Source organism: Lagopus leucura, unplaced genomic scaffold (assembly GCF_019238085.1).
Source record: "Lagopus leucura isolate 7727_CA_CO unplaced genomic scaffold, USGS_WTPT01 Super-Scaffold_73, whole genome shotgun sequence".
Lineage (NCBI taxonomy): Eukaryota > Metazoa > Chordata > Aves > Galliformes > Phasianidae > Lagopus > Lagopus leucura.
In genome coordinates, this window is record NW_024962252.1 from 95182860 (window position 1) to 95205557 (window position 22698).

Sequence of the window (22698 nt, forward strand, 5' to 3'; positions counted from 1 at the left end):
AGTATTGGCTCCATTACGGGTATACAGGGTAAAAAGAAAGGATGGAAGATTACTGGCTTACCAGTCCCATTAATCTTTCATTGTGTTACACCACGCGTAATCTCTGCGCAAGGAATTCCCATGTTATATAGTTAATAAAGTCATACTACAGTGTTTTAAGGAGATTAAGGGGTGAAAGCAGCCCGAAGCCAAGAACATGCTAATTAAGAGTATACAATAGAAACGTTAATCGAGTAATCTGCAGGAAGAGGAGGAGGGAAGGAAATGACCTAATTCCCTGCACTACTGAGTGGTGCCTAATGGCAAGAAGAAAATTATTTCAAGGGCCAAGCAAACAAAGGTCCATTGTTAGAGTGTTCAGAGAACTCTTTGCTCTATCTCATGCTGTTTTAACGTGAAGGGTAGATGGTGCAGCTTTATGAACCATACTGATCACTTCTGGAAGGGGTCAGGAGAGGATAATTAGATTTGCAGGACAGCAAGTAAAAGAGCCCCAAATAGAATCTTGAGCTAAACTCTCCTTCCAAAAAGATCTGCCGTATCTACAACGGTGGTCATCCAACAGCCATGGTGTGGCTTAGGCAACTGTGGAGCAATCCATTGCTGAAGCTGCAAGAACCTAGTCACAGAAGCTATAAATCACACTGCAAGAAGCATTTCCCATGGCTTGAGTCATCCTTAGCTATTGGATGAGCATAGCACGCACCTCTTATGAAGTCCTGTTCCACTCTTAGAAATTTGTGTGCCTCCTCCTGAGGTGAACCAGGAACGCCCTTCGTTGATTTAAGTACAGCACGTTACCATCAATGCATATTCTATCTTGCAGAGCAGAAGCATAACTGGCCCTCTCTGTCAAGACTGGTTTCTGTTTTAGCAGGCACATGTGGCCCTCCGGCACTCTATCTGTTCAGTACTTCCAAATTCCTGCTGGGGAGAGACCCCACCAAAAAGAGTGCTTCTAGATTACTCACCATTGGACTGACAACGTATTTCAGTTACTCTTACTGTAAGCTGAAGGAACCTCCAGCAGCACTGAAGAAACATCTGCAGGTTGCAGGACTACTGACAGAACAGTCAGTCAAGAATTAATCCTAGTTCTAATTCTAAGCTGATTCTAGATGGAATGACATGATGTAAAATATAAAAACAAAAGCTAACTCCAAAAGTCTCCAATGATATTAAAAACATTTTCTGTCTGAGGTTCAAAACAACAGAATCCTAAGAGATTTTAAATTCAGGTCTCCCTCAAATAAGCCATCTGGTATTACAGGTTTGTCACCTTTCCCCTTCTTCACTATGCACCAAAAATCAGAACAATGCTTATATGTTCCCAAAAGGTTGAGTCTATCTCTTTCTTATGAGGAACAGAATCACGGAATAATCCAGGACTTCAGGATGCCATTTAGTCCAACCTCCTGCTCAGAGCAGAAGCTCATTTCCCCGATGTCAAGTTATTACAGCAAGAGACTGTGAGCTTTAAGCATGAAATGGCCCCTCAAGACATGCCTTCCCTTGGGAAATAGGAAAAACATATTGAATGGCAGAGAACTGCAGATGAAAGACGACTTCCAAACCAATCTGGAGCTTCATCTTTGTTGACAGCCTTCCTATGCCAGTTTGTTTCACCATTTGCCTGAAGCAAAATGTTTAGCAAGAACTACTGCAGAGAGCTCACTGTAGACACACCAAAGATTGTGTGGGCTAATTATGCATTTGAAAGGATAATAGCCACAACATCCTGTGTTTTACAGTCACTTCAAGAAAAGTGTGTTCCATGTAACTGTGCAAGCACCGGCATCACAGAACTTTATTCACAGCAATCATTGCTCAAGTAAGACATTTTGGATTTGACCTGCTCTTGAGACTGCCCTTCATCTGGCCTCTCAAGAACAGTCTGAAATACCTGAAGTGCTGGATTCCCAAAATCCAAGGCAGAAAAGTTAATAGAGAAGAGAACATCACTTTCCCAAAAGGTCATGTAAGCAGTTTGCTAAGTCAGAAGCATACAGATGCAGTTGCACTGGGCTTCTATCCAAGAAAGTAACCTCGAGGGGTCTTTGGTTTTTTGTTGTGTTTTTTAATTCTCCAGGAACGTTTCTGGATGTTGAAAACCTTGCAAATTAAATGCCATATCTGCAAATTCAATTAACATCGGGTATGGACAAGTACTTCCTCAAAGAACTTTGTAGTAGTTCTGAGTTCTTTGAAGAGCAGAACTTCGATTCACTGAGCTTCAGGTATTAGTTTCTCTAGATTAAGAAACAGAGTTCCAATTCAAATTCATTTCCACGACGTATTTTTCCTGCTTGCAAAACTTAAAGGTACCTGCTAGCAGGACTAGTTGAACCTGCAATACCTGAAAGTTTTCATTCCCACCAAGTGAGATTGTTTGATCAGAGACTTCTTCAGAGAAAGTTCAGAGAGCGTGTTGCTAAAAGCGTTCACACATCTTTGCTTCACTTTTAGCATGAAAAAAACATTTCATATAGACCAAAAAAAAGATAAAAGTATTCAGTTATAGAAATTCAGCTATGAGATGTTGACTCTTCAAACCCACTTTCCAGCCAATCTTTGGATGGACAGAGTTTAAAAACTATTCAGTACAGTTTCTATTCAACTCCCACATTACACAAATGACTATCTTAAAACAAGGCATATAATTTTTCACTTTGAGAAGCTGTGAAGTATGAAAGTCAAGTTCTTCCAACAGTTTCCCTCTGCTTTATTCTTAATTTCTCATCACCCTGTTATTACACTCCTGACACAGTTTCAACTGTAAGTTCATTTGTTGTTCCAGTAAAACAAACAACAAACAGACATGTTGGATAATCTCCATTCTTGCACAAGAACATTCCAAGTTTGTAGTTCATGCATGAATATTTGGTAACTTACAGCTAATTAATGTACCATCTTACTCTATTCCTCCTTCTCTTCAAGCTTCAAACAGCCTTCATTTAAGGTACAAAACACATCTCTTCCTAAACATATCACCTCCAGCATTTACATATAAAAGCGTGTGACCTACATACCTCTGGATGGATGTCAGAGGTCTGCCTACCCCCTGCAAGCCCAGCATCAATGTTCCACAGTGGCCTGACAGCACATACTGCAGCCCCATGCACAAGTTAAATGGCTGGTTGGGCTGCAGTTTCCCATATTTCTGACATTCAAGTATGCCTTTCTAGGAATATTTTAAATCAGGTCATATGAGATCAGGTGCAGAAGAAAGGATACATTAAGCAAGGATCTGAGAGAAAAGAATTGGTTTCTTCACGCATAGAAGTTCCTAATAAAGCTATATTTCAGTATTTCTAAATACATTAAAAGCTGTATCTCGACAAATAAGGTTAGAAAGCTTCTATGCTAATACTTGTAGCTTTACATAAGCACAAAACTAATTTCATGAACTTCTTTTCATGTTACTATCCTTCTACAGCCAGCAGTGCAAACAGACCACATTTCCAGTTTCTCCACCTCCTCATGTTTCTTTGGATCACTTACCAGTTCCCACTTTGTAATGGCTCAGAGGAAAAAAAAAAAAAACCTCATGCTATTTGATAATACATTTTTTTCCTCCTTATCTATATTTAAGGAGGAGCAATACTTTACTTCCTACACTTCTAATCCAATTTGGCTAAGAGGTTTGCTGCTTATAAAAATAGGCAGTTGCACTTGAGAGGATGCAACAGCCATTCGTTCACCTCTACAGGGGCACCAACAGCAATATACAGGTCATTCTCCAGTACTGGTAAGAAGTCAGTGCTAGGGATTCCCTCCCTAAATTTTACCCTTAAGTTGATATAGGAATCCAGAGTACTGACCACATGTACAAAGCAAGAGCTGGTAGGTGCTCTTGATTCTTCTCCACCACTCTCCGTGCAGCAACAATTCAAGCACAACTTTGCAGAGGGACAGAGCACAGAGAGGAACAAAACCTTCAAGCTTTTCCCTGAAATTTCAACAAGAAAGAAAGAAAATACTATTACAGCACTGCTGGTATGGTGGGAATAACTGTGGCCTCACAAACACAACCACTGAAGTATTATGGATAGTCTTCTCAGATAGAACTTCTGGTACTAATGTGCATACTCACAAAAAAAAAAAAAAAAAAAAGCCAAACAATGACTAAACCAAAGAGATTAAGAGTAGAAATCATACTTCTACAAACACTTAAGTGCCTTTGACCTGACAGTATAGCTCTTAGTTGTGTTTAACACTTGAATGTGAAGGTACCTTGAAACTTTCAACTATAACTCAAGTTTACAACTGGCTATCTACAAAGAAAAATGTGACCTTCAAATAAAAGAGACTATCCAGCTGAATAAGGCAAGTGCTTTCCTTTGAGTTAGCACACTCACCAGTAAGTCCTCAAAAGGCAAAATATTTTCAAGTGTTTGGGTCACACAGGACCTGTTTTTCAGAAGCACCCAGAACGCTTTCCAGCAGCAGTCAGCGTGCACTCATAGCTACACAGCATCTAACCATTCAGCAGGCAGCCTCGTGGCCTGCCCTTGCATTTACCAGGATGGCCAGTCACATCACTCACTCTAACAAAATTACATTAGCGAGACAGCAATTTGACTCTTCTTAATTCTACCAGTGAGGAAGGCGCTCCTGAAGACAAACAAGTTCTTCTTTGATCACCTGAAGACAGTGGAATTCTGTCTGAAAGCAAACATACAACAAATGGCCTAGAAACTGGACATATTTGTAGAACTGAGATCTGGGGACACAAGCTCAGTATATTTCTCATCATCCAATGCAGGTTTACCTATCTCCCACAAAATATTTTCAAGCAACACAACTCAAGAAAGTCTTCTGGAAAAACAAAACAAAACAAAAGCAAACAACCAAACCACCACCATCACAAGAAATGCATGTTAAAGCTGCATTCTAGCTAAGACTCTGGATACTTCAGATTTGCCTGAAGAAGCCTCACACCAGTTGCAGTTGAGCAGTTACAGATTAGGCTACAGGTCTGAATAAGATCATCCATGAAAGAAAACTCACATCTCTACCTTTTCGTGCATTACTCAGACACACAGAGACAAATGCAAAATACCTTACATTGGCAAATTCACTTCTAGCAATGGCTTTGGTTTTACAAGATGCATGCATGCTTTGAGAGGAGGACTGTAAGCAGTGCAGAATTACTCATTCTCTCTCACAGAAAAGCCTTTGCATTCAGGCAAAACTGCAGAGCAAATGCACCAGAAAGGGCCACAACGAGCTGCAGTTTTGGCAGAAATCTGACCAGGTCATTTATAACTGGTAACAGTTGACACAGCAGTACTTTACAGAGTTTGGAAACAATTTCATATGGCTTACAGCAACCAGCCATTTATGAACCAAAATGATTTGTTAATATACTACAGACTCCTTCCTTCCTGAACCTTGAGAATCAGCTTGAGAGAAGACTCAACTTTGACCCTGTGTGCACCTCAGAAATTCATATCAGCATCTGATACGTTATTGCTTGGGCATCTGTCCTCAAGTATACCAAAGAAACGTTAAGTCCTGCTTTTGAAGCATTATCTTTTTTTAGTATGGAAGGGCTATTTCACTTGTCCTTTAATAGCCAGCTGTTTAAGTACAGACTGATTAATTGCCAGAAATCTGGCTCTTCAGAAATAACTCTTTGCAAGTTCTTCAGGACAGACCAGCCCCCTCAGGACTGACATTGTTCATGAATTTCTCTTCAAATCTCTAACAGCTGTTCACATGGAGCACATCAGTGCTTCAGTCACGTGCACTCGTAAAGGTTTGCAGAAGTCCTGCTCACAGTTTGCAAGCTTTATTAGTTACTCTGCTACTTAGGGGATGCCGTGTCAGCCATGCACAGAGAAGCAGAATGCTGTAAGGCAGAGGTACAAACAGCCACAGCAGCCACATCACACGCGTTAGGAAGTCACTACTCAGACTTAGCAGGCTTTGGCAACCTTAAAGCCAGTTGTAAAAGTAACATATCTTCTCTAAACAAAGCAAAGATGACTTTCTCTGGCTTCACAGTCACTGTTGTAGTTGAAAGTCTGAAGTCATTCTGCACCTTCAGCATTTTACTGAAGGAAGCGCGTGAATTACGTGTCCCAGGCACAAAGTCTAAACTACACAAATAAATACAGTGCTGTCACAAGTTAACCCTCCTATAGCCTTGTTCATACTGTGCAGTTCTTGCCTGTACACAGCACTGCTGGAACAAAAAGATGCCAGATGAGCAGGGCACCAACATGGAAATAATACCCATCCTACGGAACACTACAAAACCAACGCATCAGCTCCAATCATTAGTTTATTTATTTGCAGCCCTGTTCAAGTCTTTTTTTTTCTGTTTGTAAGGGAGAAATTTCATTTTAATTGTAAAAAAAAAAAAAAAAAAAAAAAAAAAAAGCCAATAGAAAGGGGTAAATAGAGGAAAATTCTATATTCATGTAAGTCTTTGCCCTAAAACCAATCTGCAACTCTACACTTTCATCTTGAAATTATGCTTTAATAGCAGTGAGAAAGAGCTTAGAGACATCATGTATATAGCTGTACCATTGTTATCACATTTAAAATTAAACTAAGTGCCTATCTCATATTACAAATGAGAAACAAATACTTACATAGAAGTCTACCTGTAGAGCAGAAGAACTGGATAAAAAAGGCTGCAAACTGCATCCCCAAAGCTATATGACTTTGCCCACATATGCTGAAGACTGACAGATTTATATTTATTTGCAAGAATAAAAATTAAAAACATAAAGATTAATAAAATGCAGTAGAGAACTCATGTCCTCTACTACAGGTTGGAATCATTCCAGCCAGAAATGCACAGAACAACCTGAAACTACTCCAACATACAGAAGATGCTAGAAGATCCCTTGGCAAAGCTTCAGCCCTGTGAATAACTACTTGCAAACTCAACACACTTTGGATGGCTTTCACTGTGGCACACATGAAGACTTGCCCATTAAATTTTTATAAATGTTTGCAGTCCTTAAGTTTAGCCAAAGCAGAATATTGCAGCAAGATCCCCTAAAGGATAAGTGTTTTCTTGCTTTCTTTTTTTGAAGCATGCCAAAACCATTGGTTAAAAGGATAACCTAAACAAAGCCATCAATAAAAAAGTAAAGCTACATCACGCCATGGCTGGAGCAGCTACACAACTGGTCAGAGAAGAAAGACCATTTCCTGGCACAGTAATGTAGCAACAGACTGAGTTCTTTCTCTCTTTTTGTTATTACATTAAGCCTTCACAATGTTTCACGAAAATAAAACCAAGGTTTGCAGCTCATCTGCAAACAATCAATTGAACTGAGCAGCAGGACTTTGTTTCTCAGTATATTATGCCAAAAAAAAAAAAAAAAAAAAAAAAAAAAAAAACAAAGTAAAAGCATACTTAGCAAGGAAAAGGAATTAGACTCCTACTTCTGCTCTTGTTCACCTGCCTGGTCACCTCACCAAACCTGATATCCAAGTCATATTTATTACCTGCAACTAAGTATTGCAAGTAAGTATTCAGCTCCATTGGAGCCAACCGAATTAACCGGCTTAAGCAAGATGACTATCAGCCTGCCCAAGCAAGACTGCACTAGAGCAGATCTGGGCTGAACACGTAATTTAATTCACCACTCTGATTTTGGATAACCCCCAGACGTTCAGGACGGCTACGGAGCAGAGACAGCTCTCAGTGCCAGCTACAGTACTTCAGTCGTGCACTGTTTGACTGAAGAGATGAAGCACTCAGAAGCCAGGAACCTTTGAGATTCTCCAGCACTCAGCTTCACTAACAACTGTATTCCACAGCTCTTATGGAAGCAGAGTCTTGCTAAGTTTGTTGCAAGTACACTGGCTTATAGGCACTGTGCATGTTCTCTGACCCATTCTGTCTTGTTAGAGACTATTCCTTTACTAATAGATGAGGCTTTTGAACTGATAAAACAAAGTTCCACTAGCTACAGTGCTTTTAAAGCTCTAGATCACACCGCATTATCTGACAAGCTCCACTTTCAAATACAGCAGCACTGTCAAGTATTGTGAAATAAAAGTTTCCTTGGAAGAGAAACTTGACAGAAAACAGAGGCATGGTGGAATCTACAGCTGATCTGAAACTGGAAGTGCTACGCAGCATTAATCAAGTCCAGCCCATTTGAAAAAAGTCATGACATTGAGTTTTCTACACTTAAAGTGTTCCAGCTTGTTCACCACCTATACTGACTGCTCACAACCAGCTTCAGGAATTAGGCAGTTTAAATAAAAATAGCAGCCACTGATGTCATGATACCTTTGATCGTGAAAAACATCATTATGATTACCATCTCATGCCTACCGGCTCTGATCCCCCAACATGTAAGGTAAAACTGTAAACATTTTCAAAGTCATATGCCAAGTCGTCTTGTTATTAATCACACCCATTGGATTTGAGCTTGCATTCTCACTTTCACTAGACTTAGTTTTGCTATCAAAGCTGGTCTAAGCAAGCAAAAGATGATGTTCTCATAACACTCCTCTATCGCTTTTGTGCAAACAAGGTGGCAGCAGTCATCCAAAAGACAAGAGATTGAAAAGAAAAAAAAGAGTGAGCCACATACATATAGTGACAGAGCTACTAAAAGCAAAATAAACATTTTAGGTCTACCACATCAAAAGAGTATATTGTCAGACTAATGACAAAGCTCAACATTCAGCTCCCTGAACCTCTGAGAAAGGAATTTGATCACAGGAGTCTTCCATGAGGTTGGTGAGAAATGTCTCCTCCTTGCTGGAAGGTTGTGGTCAGCAGATCCAGAGCAAAGAAGCATGCAGGGCTGCACAACTCAGAGCCCAGGAGTGGGGCTGCATGCAAACAGGCCAGGGAGACAAGAGGGAGAAGCAAGCCAGCAGGCACTGTGATATTATACCAACTCAGAGCCCCTGGAAACAGTCTTCAGTAGAAATTCAATGTTAGGGAATGAGGGAATATGGCTTGGTAGAGCTTAACAATCAGATCTCTTGTCAGCAGTTTTATAAAAGCTGGGGCAGTCAGTGTAAGGAGACAGTCATGAATAACTTAAGGCACTTCTCCATCCAGTTTAAAAAGGCAGCGTTTAGGGAACAAATATAGTTATGGTCAGTAACAGCAAGACAGCACTAATAGTTTGTATTGTTCTGCACTTGCAGTTCTAGCAAGTAACCTTAAAATCTGAAGAGCTAAATAAAAGGGACATCTTCAGGGAATGTAGATGATAGTTAGCTGTAGTTACCTTTCTCTTCAAGATTTTCATGTATGGAAGTTCAGATGCAAGAAGAAACGTTTGCTCTCTTATGGTAACTGTACAGATGTAAACTCACCGTGTCCAAGAACCGCAAGATCGTAACCGCACTTCCACTTGGATTTACGATACATAACCAAAAGCCAGGCTCGCAGAGGGAAAATGACCTGTTGATGATGGTGGCTGTCAACAATGGGTGCAGATCAGTTAGCTGCTAGTGTAGACAGGACAAGATTTTTCAACACTGCGAGAGAAAGTGAGAGCGAGACCATATGGTTAAGCCCCATCCACATTAGCACCAAACAGCATCACCATTTGAGAACAGTCGGCTGGAGGAGGCAGACCCAGAAAATCTACCTGTTGCTCCAGCCACTGTAAAGAAGAATGGGTATGCAGAGACTTATTGGTTGGCTCAATGTCTGAACAAATAGACATTTTGAGAAAAGGAATTCTTCTGTTCATAGCATTTCTTTGAATATGGCATATGTTACACCCAATCGATATTCCTAGCGCACAGCAGCTCAAACATTCAGTTGTCCAAAATTTTTCAGTGAATTCAGATACCAGTCTGTTCAAGCATGCTCAAGACTTACAAAAAAAAAAAAAAAAAGCACAAAATTCTGGAGTGATACTGAGTAATTCCAAGTTATACATTGACAGGAGATTGGTAGTAATGCCAGTGGACAACGTATGCTGTTTGTATGCTGCTCAAGACTATTCAGAATGAAAAGATTAAAGTGCTGGCTTCAACTTCAAACTGCTTTGAGCGCGGGGAGCAGAAGGGGCTGGACTAGATGATCTCCAAAGATCCCTTCCCAAACCGCTCCTACTCATTGGGAACCTGGTCACTAGTACAGAGATACAAGCCCTGTGTGCAAGGACAGGAGCACTGCATCACAGAACTATTATTTACCACCTATCCTCCTCACCTATTCTGTAGGAATGCCCGCACCAGGTTACAGCTGACCTACAGCAGGATTTCAACCTGTGGTTAATTAATTTCAAGACAGCATAAAGTACACTGCCTTGCATTTAGGCAACATTTTTGCACAGCCACGTTATGGTGTTCACAGATTGAAGCCCAGACCTATTATTCCTCAATTGGATTCACTACATTTCACGTACGTGTTTGTAAACAGACAGGAACAGAGAACTCAATGTAGCTGACCGTACATTTGTTTCCAAAAAAGAACAAAATTAGTGCCTGGGTTTTGTTAAATGAATGCACTACTTAATAATGAGACGACAGGAAGCAGTTTGTTCTTCAGCAGCATTTAAAAGCTACTTTTAATCTTGAAAAAGCAAGGAAACATAGCCACTCCTATTCTTCACCTTGAAGTTGATTCTTGTTTTCTTTACACGCACCCTTTTATTTACATTGTTTTGCTCTTTTGTGTAACAAAAGCTAGCAAAAAGATGACTTGGTACAACAAAAAACCAACACAAAATACTCTCTTTATACAAAGAACATTTGAAAATTAGTTTGAAAATAAGCACAGTAACTGCAATAAACTAAAAACTTTCAATTTGGTCTTGGATACAAAAGCAGGTTTGCAACAGTTTTTTGATTCTGTCCTTAGTCATTTTTTGTGCTTTGACTGTTTAGTCATGTCTTGTACTTTCTTTCTACAGGACAATTTTTCTGTTTGTCTTTGCTACACTCCTATCTGGGAGCAGGCACTGAACTACAAGCTGTGCGTGAACACCAAACAACTTAAACTAGGCAAAGAAGTCAGGCCTAACAAAAACCACTGGGTGCCAGGAGGACTAACGAGTAATTCCCACATATGTCAAGTATTAATGAGGAACACAGAACTGCTTGGGATTTCAAATCCCTCTGCAACAAGAGACCCCTCCCCCTCTTCCCAGTTTCAGGCATCTTTGAAGAACTAAGCAAACTCTGCTCTAGCAGCACTAACAGAGGGTGCAGTTGCAAACCAGAACAGATCGGCATTTAATAATAAGAGGCACAGGAAAACTATAAGAGGGGGAGGGGGAAACACCAGGCTCTGTTGAGTGCCACACTCTTCCACATCAGCATAATAGAAGGGAATCCTGCTTTGCTCTGAGGGCGATGAGCCACCTGGCCAGAAGCCATGCTTATGCGCAGCTACTTGGCCCTGAGGGTTGAAAATAAAAGATGAACAGCCAAAATATGAAGCCAACAGACACAGCTGTCAGGCAGGGATCAGCAGACCTGATGACTGTGGTACTATGAACAAACCAAGCCATGCTGGTTGGCCGTTTTGCACCGTGCCCCATTCCTTCTCCCAGTTATTTCCTTCCTCTCCTTGTCTACTACCACAGCTTCTACTTGCTCTGTTTCTCTCCCTTACCTCATTTCTTTTGTCTCTTCAGGGTCTGGCATTTTACAGGCTTGGATCTGTACAGCATAGGAGCACTGCGAAATAGAAACCCGCAATTTTTGGTACTGCGTGGACTAAGGTTAGCTGACAGTAAGTCCTTTCTCATCTCAGATTTTTACCAAATTCAAGTTCCTTGAAGAACAGCTGAAGGACTTGGCTTATAACGTTATTCTTGCTCACAGTGTGCCCATCACTGTGAAAGTCAGGAGCTCAAGAACATTTCAGTGTGCGGATTTAGCTCCCATAAACGGAGAGTTTGGCCTCTGCAGAGATGCCTGATCCACGGCACTCACTCACATCAGTAGTCCCCAGACAGGCAAATAAACACTGTCAAGATCCTCCCACAAATTCCCAGAGGGAAAAGAAATTAAAATGATAGGCTGGATGGAACAGATCTAAGAAATATCAATAATGGTAGCTGGAAAATCTAAAATTGAAGTCACTCTGGTTTTGCTGCTTTCAGTACACACAGTACATTAAATCTGGCATAAGCCCAGTGGAACATGAAGTACTTGTGGACAGTGTCTGCCAAGAGCTAGAAATATAGCAGTCTTTAAAGGACAAACAGAAAGCTTCAGACCATTTCTACTTTACGCATCTGAAAAAGAATTAAATCAAGGTGATCCTTCTGAGGGAATGTTTGTATTGAATCTAACTGGCACGCTTTGTGAAATTGAGCATGTGCCAACTGGCAGAGTAACTGCGTTTACCATTTTATAATTTGTTCCACTTGTGACAAAGGTTACAAACAGATGTTGTGATTCCTCATACTAGAAATCATTGTGCTTTCCTCCTAAGCACCGTGGCTCAGGCAAGTTCTGTACCTGCTCCTTGGTCACACGCTTCAACACCCAACAGTCAAAGCAGAAGAAAGAAATGAGAACTGTGAACTTCGGGAACTCACAGTGTGCTATCAGTTTATTCACCCAGCTTCACGTGTGTTGGCACTTCATTAGTTTGCATACCTCAGAGCTGAGCAAGATTTGATTAGGAACCAAATGCTGATTTTCATTTCTGTAGCAGCCTCCAAACATCAGCAAATCAAGCATCAACACCTGTGAGTTTCTTAACTTTTATCAAAATGAAGGCAAGGATATGAGCTTAGCATCCATCTGGGGCTTCACAGACACCATCCTCACAAACAGATCCCTCCCCCCAACGTTGCAGTACCTAATGCAAGAACAGAACACTGAGCTCCCAGTTGGATAGCACAGCAGAGCACAACTCCTCATGATGTTTGCTCTTGTTATGTTAGGGACAGCTTACATGTCCCCCCCCACACCTCCCTGGGATCTGGAAGGGAATGTATCCCTTCCATGCTTTCAGAGGGGACCCATTCCTATCTCTGGCTGGGGAGCAGGAGACAAACACACCACCCTATGTCTGACATCTGATCAGAGCAAGGCAGGGAGAAAAACCTTGGCCATCTCTACACATAAGCCAAGTACTGCCTGGATCGTTAAAGTTGCTATTTATTAACAGCTGATGTTCTGAAGTTCAGAACAAAAGGGCCAGGTAAACCTGATTGTTACTGCTGTTCATACTACCAGTAAAAGAGCAGCAGGCCTACGCCACTTGTTATTGTGGACTCTAAGAGACTGAAAAACACCAGATGTTCACCACACATCCCTAATTGACACAATAAGCAAGCTCTTCACTTCTTCCTTTGACTGGCCCCTCAGAGCTTTAAGGTAAAAGTTTACCTTCCCCTTATCTTTTGGATCACGCTCATATCTCTGCTCCTGTTCAGACAGTGCCAACTTCAATACGCTCCTTTTTGTGGAGCTTTACATTATCGAGTGCAGGAAAAATGCTCCTAATGCTTTTCCTGTACAGGTAGGAGTTTCATTGCCTGCTACACATAGTTCATCAACAAATGGCATAGTAAATGGTTATGAAAATGAGGAAAAAAAATCAAGAAGCACACACACACAGCTTGGCAGAGGAATTGAAAAGCAGCTGCTATCCCTAAGCCCCCACATTCCAGCACCGCATCATGGCCTTCCTCAGCCAAGAGCAACAAGCACAAGGACCTACTCTACATTCACATCTGCTACTCACACAGCCCCTGGGCAAAGCTAACAAAACTAGCCTGTGACCAGAAAGATGTGCACACACGCACAAAAAAAATAAAGCTACCTATGTGATTATCTGCTTGCAAGATCAGTTGAGCTCTTCAGCTTCTGCAGGTGATCACCTCAACAAAATACTGTGTTGTTTCTTGTTCCAAAAGGAAGGAAGAAATCCCAGCTGCTGCCCTTAGCACTGTATGCTCCAGCCCTCTGCAATAACCTTGAACAGTGCTCAGAAACCTTCACCAGGAGTCAGCAGCTCCTGTGGCACCAATTCAGTGTCTTTACAGTCGAAAGCTCTACTGTACAGCTATTTCTCATACAGCACCAAATGAATGCTCTAAGAATTTATGTGGGCTATCATCAGCATAGTAATTACCTTATTAACAGAAGATCAAAGAACAAAGATTGTAGAGTGATGGATCCACCTACCACAGGGATCAAGAAGGGGTGACTTTGCGGGGAAAGTCATCTATGCACAAAGGAGAGATCAGCTGTCTACAGTCAGTAACGTGCACTGCAGTACAACTTGTATTGGCTTGGTCTGCCATTCCAGGGATGAGGTGCACAGTTACATGGTCATTTAACTCGAGGAGATGTGGGCACAGCAGACAGGACCAGAAGAGCAGTCCTTATCTAACGCAGCAGCATTATCAGCACAAATTTGCCTAAGCATCGTCACACAATTAAGAAAAAAGACCAAATGGAACACCTAAGGGCCTACTTTGGGGCCTCCTGATTCTCAGCACTGCCTATCTGGAGAAGTGAGGAAAAAGGTTCAGATCTTTTCCCTCTTAAGAAAGTCTTTCCTGATTGCCCATATAACTTCCAGGGAATTTGAACTGGATCTCTCCCATCTCTGTAAACAAGGCACATTAAACAAATATCACCCAACACGCTGGTAGGCGTTAAGAGTCAAGCGGTAAAACATGCCATCTCTATCTTCTTCCCTCCAACTACTCGGCTTTCGATCACCACTACTAGTGCAGTGTGGAAGCCATTCATGGACAGCCAATGCACTCCCACCATGGGTGAGCAGCTCTGGATCTCAGAATACAGTATTCCCAAATACAAAATGGATTTACCGTACAATTTTGATTATGGAAATGGCTCAATGGATAATCAGTGGCTCCAGTTTCCCATAGGTGAGGAACTCCTGTTTCTCAGAAGATTTGGACATCATTAGTGACATCTTTTTCAATCTCTAAACTCAAAACAGAGCACTAGCCCAGCAGAAAGGAGCCAGCCCAAAGGGCAAGTACATAACCTACCTGACTAACTAAGGCCCCTGTACTCTTACTTAAGAAATGAAGTTTACAGTCATCTTCCGCTAGCCTTGAAATAGAGCAGTGAACAAAATGCAGTGAGGTGCAGTATTTATTAAACACCTAGTTGGGTTTATTTTCTTACATGTTAAACATGCCTCTGAGTACTTAAGTGGCTTGGGGAAAAAGCAAACAAAGAAAGAAATACGTTACTGGGAAATGGTAGAACTGACATTTTTAGAATTAGCAGCTTATCCCAAGAGGTGCATTACAAAAGGAAAATGAGCAACAAGTTCTTTAAAAGGAAGTTAATTACTTGATAGTAAGACTCCACGTGTGATGCATTTTGGATTTTTTTCCCCTAACCATATAGCAAATAAATAGTTTGGGCTATATGATATGACAGAAGAACCATTACTCACCTCCCAGCCAAATCTTGTTAAGCCATGATTAAGACAATATTTATTCTTATAAAAGCACTGAATTACAACTGCTTCATAAAGTAGAAAGAATATCAGGATGGCATCGAAAGAAAAAAAAAAAAATCAGAAAAAAATCAATACACATTAACATTTAAGAGAAAAGGAGCCTTGAGACTTCTTAAATAGGAGCTCTTCAGAGACAGCTTTTATTATTCTACATGATAAATTTTCTTAGGACAAATAAAACATAGTTGAAGTACTCCAGTCTGTATGTCTCTAACACCAAGTCCCATCTATTCAATACAGCTCAGTGACTGACAACAGAAGGAACTGATGGTAGATGTAACCCAGAGGTGCCAGTCGGACCCTCTGACCTAAAGAACAACTAAAACATTAATGCTGTTAACCAGGTTACGGGGCTGCCCTCCTAGAGGAGGAACTGGCAGAAGGCAGCAGAAACTCTCAGCAGTTGCTACTTCCCAATCCCTGCCTGCTCCATTCAGACAAACAACTGGGCAGCAGCAGCGACAAACAGACCGCTCAGGGTGAGATACTTGAATCAGATCCAGGTTTGCTCTTACTCTGCCTCCAGAAATCTCTCACAAGCTTGAACTCCACCAATTTTAATGCAAATCTTCCAGAATGTTACAGAATATTCCTTACAGAAGTTTTGTTCTCTTATCACCCACCTTGCCTGTGAAAAAAATTGCTACCCCAGCTCAAGAAAGAGTACTTTAAACTGTTTGTAATGAAGTCCAAATGGTCATATAATACATATTTGAAATAGACGTAGCTGAGTACATACAAGCAAGTAAATCAAGAGGCAGCAGACGCAATAATCCATTGATAGCAGTCTACTTAAAAACAGCTTTGGCTAGGCAGTTTTTCCTTTTTTCCTCCTGGAGTCCTACCCCTGCATCACCCAGCAAATCTTACTCAACAAACTTGCACCAATTCCATACCTTGCAAACACCTACAAAACATTTTTGATGTATCCAATTTACTTGCAACCTCAACACACAAGAAGGCATTCTCTAGTAGCTACTCCAATTATCCTGCTTAAGAAAAATAATCCACAGATCTCTTCTGGTCCGAGTCTAACTTCATCTTTTTATTACCGTGCTTGCTTTTCATTTCTGTACTACTCTATAGATTAGCCCACAACAGAGCCTCAGCCGCTATAGCAAACGCTAAAGAAACAAACACAGAAACACAGCATTTAGCAACAAAAGCTTTTCTGCCAAAACAGTCATGATTATCTGCCCAAGTATTTTACTTGCAAGCAAGCTTTTGTCAGCCTGTTAGCTTACAGACTTTGATTAACTTTTGTCAATTAGAAGGCACATTTTCCCCCACTGACACATACCCAAGCCCACTGTTATCTAATACAGCCAGATCAGCACCTCTCAGCCCCAAATCTCTCTACTACTAAAAGCCTCCCCAAAAGAATGCTTTTGGCCCTTCTGAAAACACATTTATGCAATTAAACTGCTGCAAACAGTGTTGGCATAGGAAAACATCTGGCTGACATCGCCATATAGCTGATATCAAGGAAGATCAAGAACACTTTGAGCTGCATGACAAAGTCTTCTGCAACATATTCTGCTGGCGAGGAAGGAAAAGTACTGCAATCTGAGCATGAATTGAGTAAATCCTTTCTCCAACGGGAATGCAGCAATGGGGCCAGGGGCTTCTCCTCTGCCAAGTGCCATACACCTCAGAACAGTAACAGAGAATACTCCCAAAATGGCAGCCTGAAATGCACTGCAGGGGTTGATCCACTCTGCTCTTGAGTACAAGAGCTTTGAGCCTAAAATTTAGGCATTTATGTAAGTACATACCATCCATGGCAGGCAAGTAACTACGACTGACTGCAGCACCATGGATTAAGAAACAAGGTCAACAGATTAACTTTTATTACCTATTCATGAACCAAACCACGTTCCTACATAGCGAGGACCTGAGGATACCATTAATCTTTAACCAAATGCTTCCAACCAGTCCAAATCAAACAAATCTGCTGACTAGCTCACACTTGAGCTCACATCTTTTAGAAGCACCTCACAGCTTTTACTGAAATTAGATGACCACCTACCTTCAGCATGGTGAAGGGAGGCCAACAAAATCAACAGAATCATCCTGCAGAGACATTCTGAAGGTGGCTTCAACAGCTTTCCAGGGCACACACTGCTCAACTTTTTGTATTCCCTCATGACTACCAGGTTACTGCAGAAAGGTCATTTCAATATCTAAGTGCATTTGCCGCTCCAAGTAGTGTGACAAGGGTCAGCAGAAGAAGGCCATGACAGAAGGCTGACACAGGCAGCCATTAAGCCATGCACTTACCTGGGCCAAGCACTGAAGCACCACCTCGACATACGAGTAATACCTGCCTTCAAAACAGTGTAAATACAGGACACTTGGATCAGAACACTTTCATAGTGCAGGATGGTAATTTTCCTGCAGATCACGTTGTCGGCAGCCACGAGGCAGCTTGCTTTTTTGTAACTTAAGGGTAACTTGCAGCATGCCAAAGATTTTGATTTTTTTCTTAAACTCACAGGTTTTTGAGTACTTGTTATATTCAAACAACATCCCAAACAAGAAATATTACAGATACTTGCAACAATTTTAACTTCCACTGGCAAACAGCATGGCCACAAAGAACACTCCACAACACTACCATATTGCTCCAGACTGCCCCCAGCAGAACCTCAGCAGCACAGTGAAGGAGCCGGAATGGAAATCCACCCACCAAACTGCCTCAGGCCTCCAGGAAAACAAAGGACCACTACAGCTTTGCTCAGCTGGCAATTTGTGGGCACCCAGCACTGCACAGAACCAGATCGAAACTGCTGTTTTGTCTTCCTCACCACCAGGCCTTCCATCCAGGCAGCCTAAATGCACCTGATTAGGGACACAATGTTCATTTCAGTAGGACCTGGAGACCGCTGTAGGAGGGTAAGGTTCACTGGCAACTCCTGTAACCAGTAGATAGAAAGGAAACAGAAACTAGATCAGATGGAGACATGCTTGTTTTTTTTCCACTGAAACTATCTCAGCAGTATTCAGCAGAGCTTGACCTACTTCCTACACCATCTCTTTGCTGTCACTTCCTTTGACAGTCTGTCAGCACACTTGTGAATCTGAAGATTAAGGAACGAATGTCTGGAAGGAAAAGAGCTGAGGACTTCTTCCTTTTAATGCCACCTACAGTCAAAACTTCTATGGCCTAATCAGCAAGACATGCAGTGACCAGCCTAGCAACAAGTACTTTCAATTATTAGCATCCTTCAAGAGCTCCAAACCAACTGCCCAACTTAGCTTACAAGCATGCCCTTAAAGACGACTTCGTTTTTCATGAAATACCCTTTTTCTTCTTCCTTTAGCTCACAGCACAGATCAGGATCTATAAACATTTCAGGTTCTCAGTTCTCCTGTGTTCCATAGATCCTGTCTAAGAAGACATTATATACAAAAATACACTTCTAATTCGTTCCTTACAAATTAATAACAATTTAATAATCACCAGCTACAAGCAGATGATGTTCTACTTGGCACCTACAACCACGCAGTCACTAGCCATAAATCCCAAAGTGAAATAATGCTGTTTTCTCTACTTGGTTTATTAATATAAACCAATACCAAAACACAAAATGGTTATAACACAAATTTTACACTAACACAAATATTTATACTTATATATATTATTTTATATACATATATTTATATATAAATATATTTTTAATTGAAATACTAGCAGTTGAAATTTCAATTTCAGACAAAAACAACAGTATGACGGCTTGCCACACCAAGAAACACATTTCATTGTTTAGTAAGAACAGAAACATTAAGTACAAGACTGCACTCAGCATAACAGAGGTGCTCCTACAAGTCCAGTTCATTAGAAACAGAAGATACTTAAGCTTAAGGCAAGCTGCATGTGCCTAAACATAACAAAGATGTGCTCGGAAAGCTTCCTGCCCGGCCATCCACAACAAATAGAGCTTAAGAAGCAGTTAGGATACTTCGTGCCTCCTAAGGGAAAAGGGCACAAAAAGGGCCTAACTTTTCCAGCTAGCTGGCTCAGTTTCCTACCACCCAGGCTTTTCCTGCAGGCGGGAGGTTGGGGAGAGCAGGAGGGGATGTCCGGTGCAGACTTGTGAACTTTGCCACCATACCACTCGCTTTGAAAGCGCTGGCCTAAGACACAAAGCCGCACAGACCGCACCGCCCATGCAAATGGAAACCCAGCCGGGAAAGCCCTTGTCTCCACTAACCCAGCTTCGCTTCTCAGCACAAAAAGCAACGAAAGATGCATCATCAACAGGTCACCCGGCTTCTCCTTTGTGCAATATGAAATGCTGCCCAACAGAAACCGGAAACAGCCCTCTGCCCCCAGCAGATTCCAAATGGAACAAATAAAGCCATTCCTGCCTGGATGTGGAACCGAGGCTGTCCGATGCCTCCACTCACCGAGAAGCACGTTCTGAAGGCTTGGCAGTCCCGACGAAAACAAACGAGCGGCCTTTAAAAGGCACGGCTCAACTACGAAGCAGCGTTTCGCAGAGCTCAGACAACAGCAGCTTTTGAGGAGAGGGAACGAAAACGCAACGAACAAGCAAGCCACGGGTACAAAACACAACAGCCGCCTTTCCAACGCCCTCCGCTGCTCCCGGAGGCGGCACGCGAGCTCTTAGCTCCGTCCGAAACCGCATTCGGTGAAAGTTGCGCCGCTCACAAAGAGCCGACGGGGGAGGAGGGCAGGAGCCAGGGCTCTCAGAGCGAGCTTTCAGCCCGGCAGCTCAACGAGAGCCCGCAGCGGGGTGGGTGCAGCGCCGGGCCGGGGGGCAGCCCGCACAGCTCCTTTGTGCCGCGCGCCTCGCCGCCAACTCCCTTTGCTCCCCTCGGGGAAAAGGGGATTACCCCAAACCCCCGAGTCCATAAAGCATCCGGAGTCTAAAGATAGCGTGATGTCGTAAAATTATTTTTAATATCTCCCCCTCCATTCCCTACCACCCCTCCCACTCTCCACCCCACATCGAGGATGGCTGGCTGCCGCTCCGTCACAAAGACAAGGCGATCCGTTCGGAGACGGCGAGCGGGGAGGAAACAAAACCGCACGGGAAGCCAAGCGACCGGCACAAAGGCACGAGGGGGGGGGGGGGAAGAGGGGAAGGGGGGGAGGGGGGAAGGGAAAAAAAAAAAAGAATTGAAGAGGGAAAGAAAAAACAACAACACAAACAAAACAAAAAGGCCAAGGAGGTTGCAGCCGGCCGCCCGGAGCACAAAGCGGGGCTGGGGGCAGGCCCCGAGCGGCTCCCTACGGCCGTACGGCCGCGCGGAGGCGGGCTGCGTCGCAGCGGGCGCGGGACTTACCGCAGGAAGGCGGCAGCAGGCGGGAGAGGAGCCCGCGGCTCCCTGAGGCGGCGGGGGGGACCGCAGCGACGCGCCGAGCAGCGACGGACGGACGGACGGACGGACTGACGAACGGACTGCCTTCTGCAGGCGGAGAGCAACGAACAGCCGAGCGACACCGCCTTCACCACGCACCTCCCAGCCGCCGCTCCGCTCACCCAGACCTCTGGGTCGGCTGCCGCCGCGCGCCCGCGCACCCAACCGTCTGTGGGCGGAGCTAAAGGGGGGCGGGGTCAGGGGGCGGGGTGACGGCCCTGGAGCCCGGGGCATGCTGGGAGTTGTAGTGCCATCGTCTGGCGGTGTAAAGGGGGGTTGTGTGTAGGTGTAACATACGAATATATATAACCTTAGGTTTACAGAATCATCAAGGTTGGAAAAGGCCTCTGAGATCATCCCATCAACCCATCACCACGTCCCCCAGTTCCACATCTCCACTGTTCTTGAACACCTCCAGCAATGGTGACTCCACCACCTCCCTGGGCAGCTGTGCCACTGCATCACTCACTGCTCCTTTGGAGAAGAATTGTTTCCAAATACCGAACCTGAACCTCCCCTGGTGCAGATTGAGGCCACTACATTGCTGTTACACGGGAGAAAAGGCCAACACCTATCTCCCTACACCCTCTTCTCAGGGATTTAGAGAGAGCCATAAGGTCTCCCCTGAGCCTCCCCTTCTCCAAACTGAACAATCACAGTTCCCTCAGCCACTTCCCACAACACTTGTGCTCCAAATCCTAAACACAAACCCTGTGTCTGAGAGTGCTGCCCCAATGCTCCCTGAGCTCTAGCACTGGGGCTGTGCCCAATGGAGGCAGCCCATCACCCTCTGCAGCAAAGCCTTTCCCCAACCCCCAAACCTTCCCCTGACCCAGCCCCACACCATCACCTCAAGCCCTGTCACCGTCCCCAGAGTGCAGAGCTCAGCGCTGCCCCTCCACTCCCTGTGAGGAGCTCTAGGCTTCCATTAGACCCACAGCAGTGTCAGCTCATCTACAACACACCAGCAAAGGAGGAGGTCCTGGATGCCCTCTGTGTGCTTTGCAGCCCCTTGTCCTCCTGTGAGAGAAACTGGAGGGGCGGTGATGAGAACAGGATGAAAGAGAACCCCGTGGAGAAGGCCAGCTGACAGCTCTGAGGGCTGCTTGGCTGATCCTGAGCGGAGGTGCAAGGTGACTCAGGCCTGAATGACAGTCACTGGGCACCGTGAGCACAACACACGGTGAGCACCGTGCTGCCATGATCTGTCCTCCACTAGTGAGTCAGCCCACAGGCGGGTGGAAATGCTTTCAACCGTGAGTCAAAGCTGAGCTCTTCGCTGGAAGGATTGAGCAAATCAATACACTGATGGGTCAGGTGTGTGGGCTGTGAGGTGCCCAGTGATGAGCAGCATGGGACCGCTTCAGAGGGAACCTTCACAGCCCCTTTGATGCACACGGAAACCAAGGCAGGCTAAAACTAAGCCTCTGTGCCACAAAGCCCATCTGCAAGCAGCAGACCACGGCACTACAAAGACTAGTCCCCACTTACTGCTGTTGGACCTCAGATGCATCAGTTTGTGCCATGTGCAACCACAGGTTAGCTGAAGAAACAAAGCAGCTTTTGAGATCTGTGATCCCATGAAAACACACAAAACCACAGATGTCTGTATGTTTTTGTTTACATTCAGTTTAAGCAGCCAGAGCACTTTTTTTCCCCTGCCTTTCCCCCTGCCCCCCCCTCCCCGCCCCTCCTGCCGTATGTTATAGAAAACAACGTCATGCTTTCTGCTTGGGAGCTCTGTGCCAGAAGACCCATGGCAGCTTTCATTTAAGACACATGAACTGTGTGGTAACATGGTAATACTCCTTTCTTGGCTCTCCCTCAACATAGTGTCTCAGGCTGACATCCACAGTAAGAAGATAAATGGAAGGAGGCCACCATGGGCT

General features: G+C 43.6%; 1 protein-coding gene across 2 annotated transcripts in view; it reads right to left on the reverse strand.

The window, feature by feature from the left end:
* PELI1 (pellino E3 ubiquitin protein ligase 1) overlaps positions 1 to 20818 on the reverse strand; it is a 44023-nt gene extending 23205 nt beyond the window's left edge. Inside the window, exons 1-2 of one of the 2 annotated variants that reach the window (XM_042892188.1) lie at positions 20735 to 20817; positions 9310 to 9474 (exon numbers count right to left, since the gene is read on the reverse strand). In XM_042892188.1, coding sequence (XP_042748122.1) covers positions 9310 to 9364 — 55 coding nt within the window. In that variant the 5' untranslated portion in view covers positions 9365 to 9474; positions 20735 to 20817. Of the gene's footprint in view, positions 1 to 9309; positions 9475 to 20734 lie in introns of both variants that reach the window. The other variant, XM_042892204.1, reaches the window with a different exon arrangement.
* Positions 20819 to 22698: the final 1880 nt, after the last annotated feature.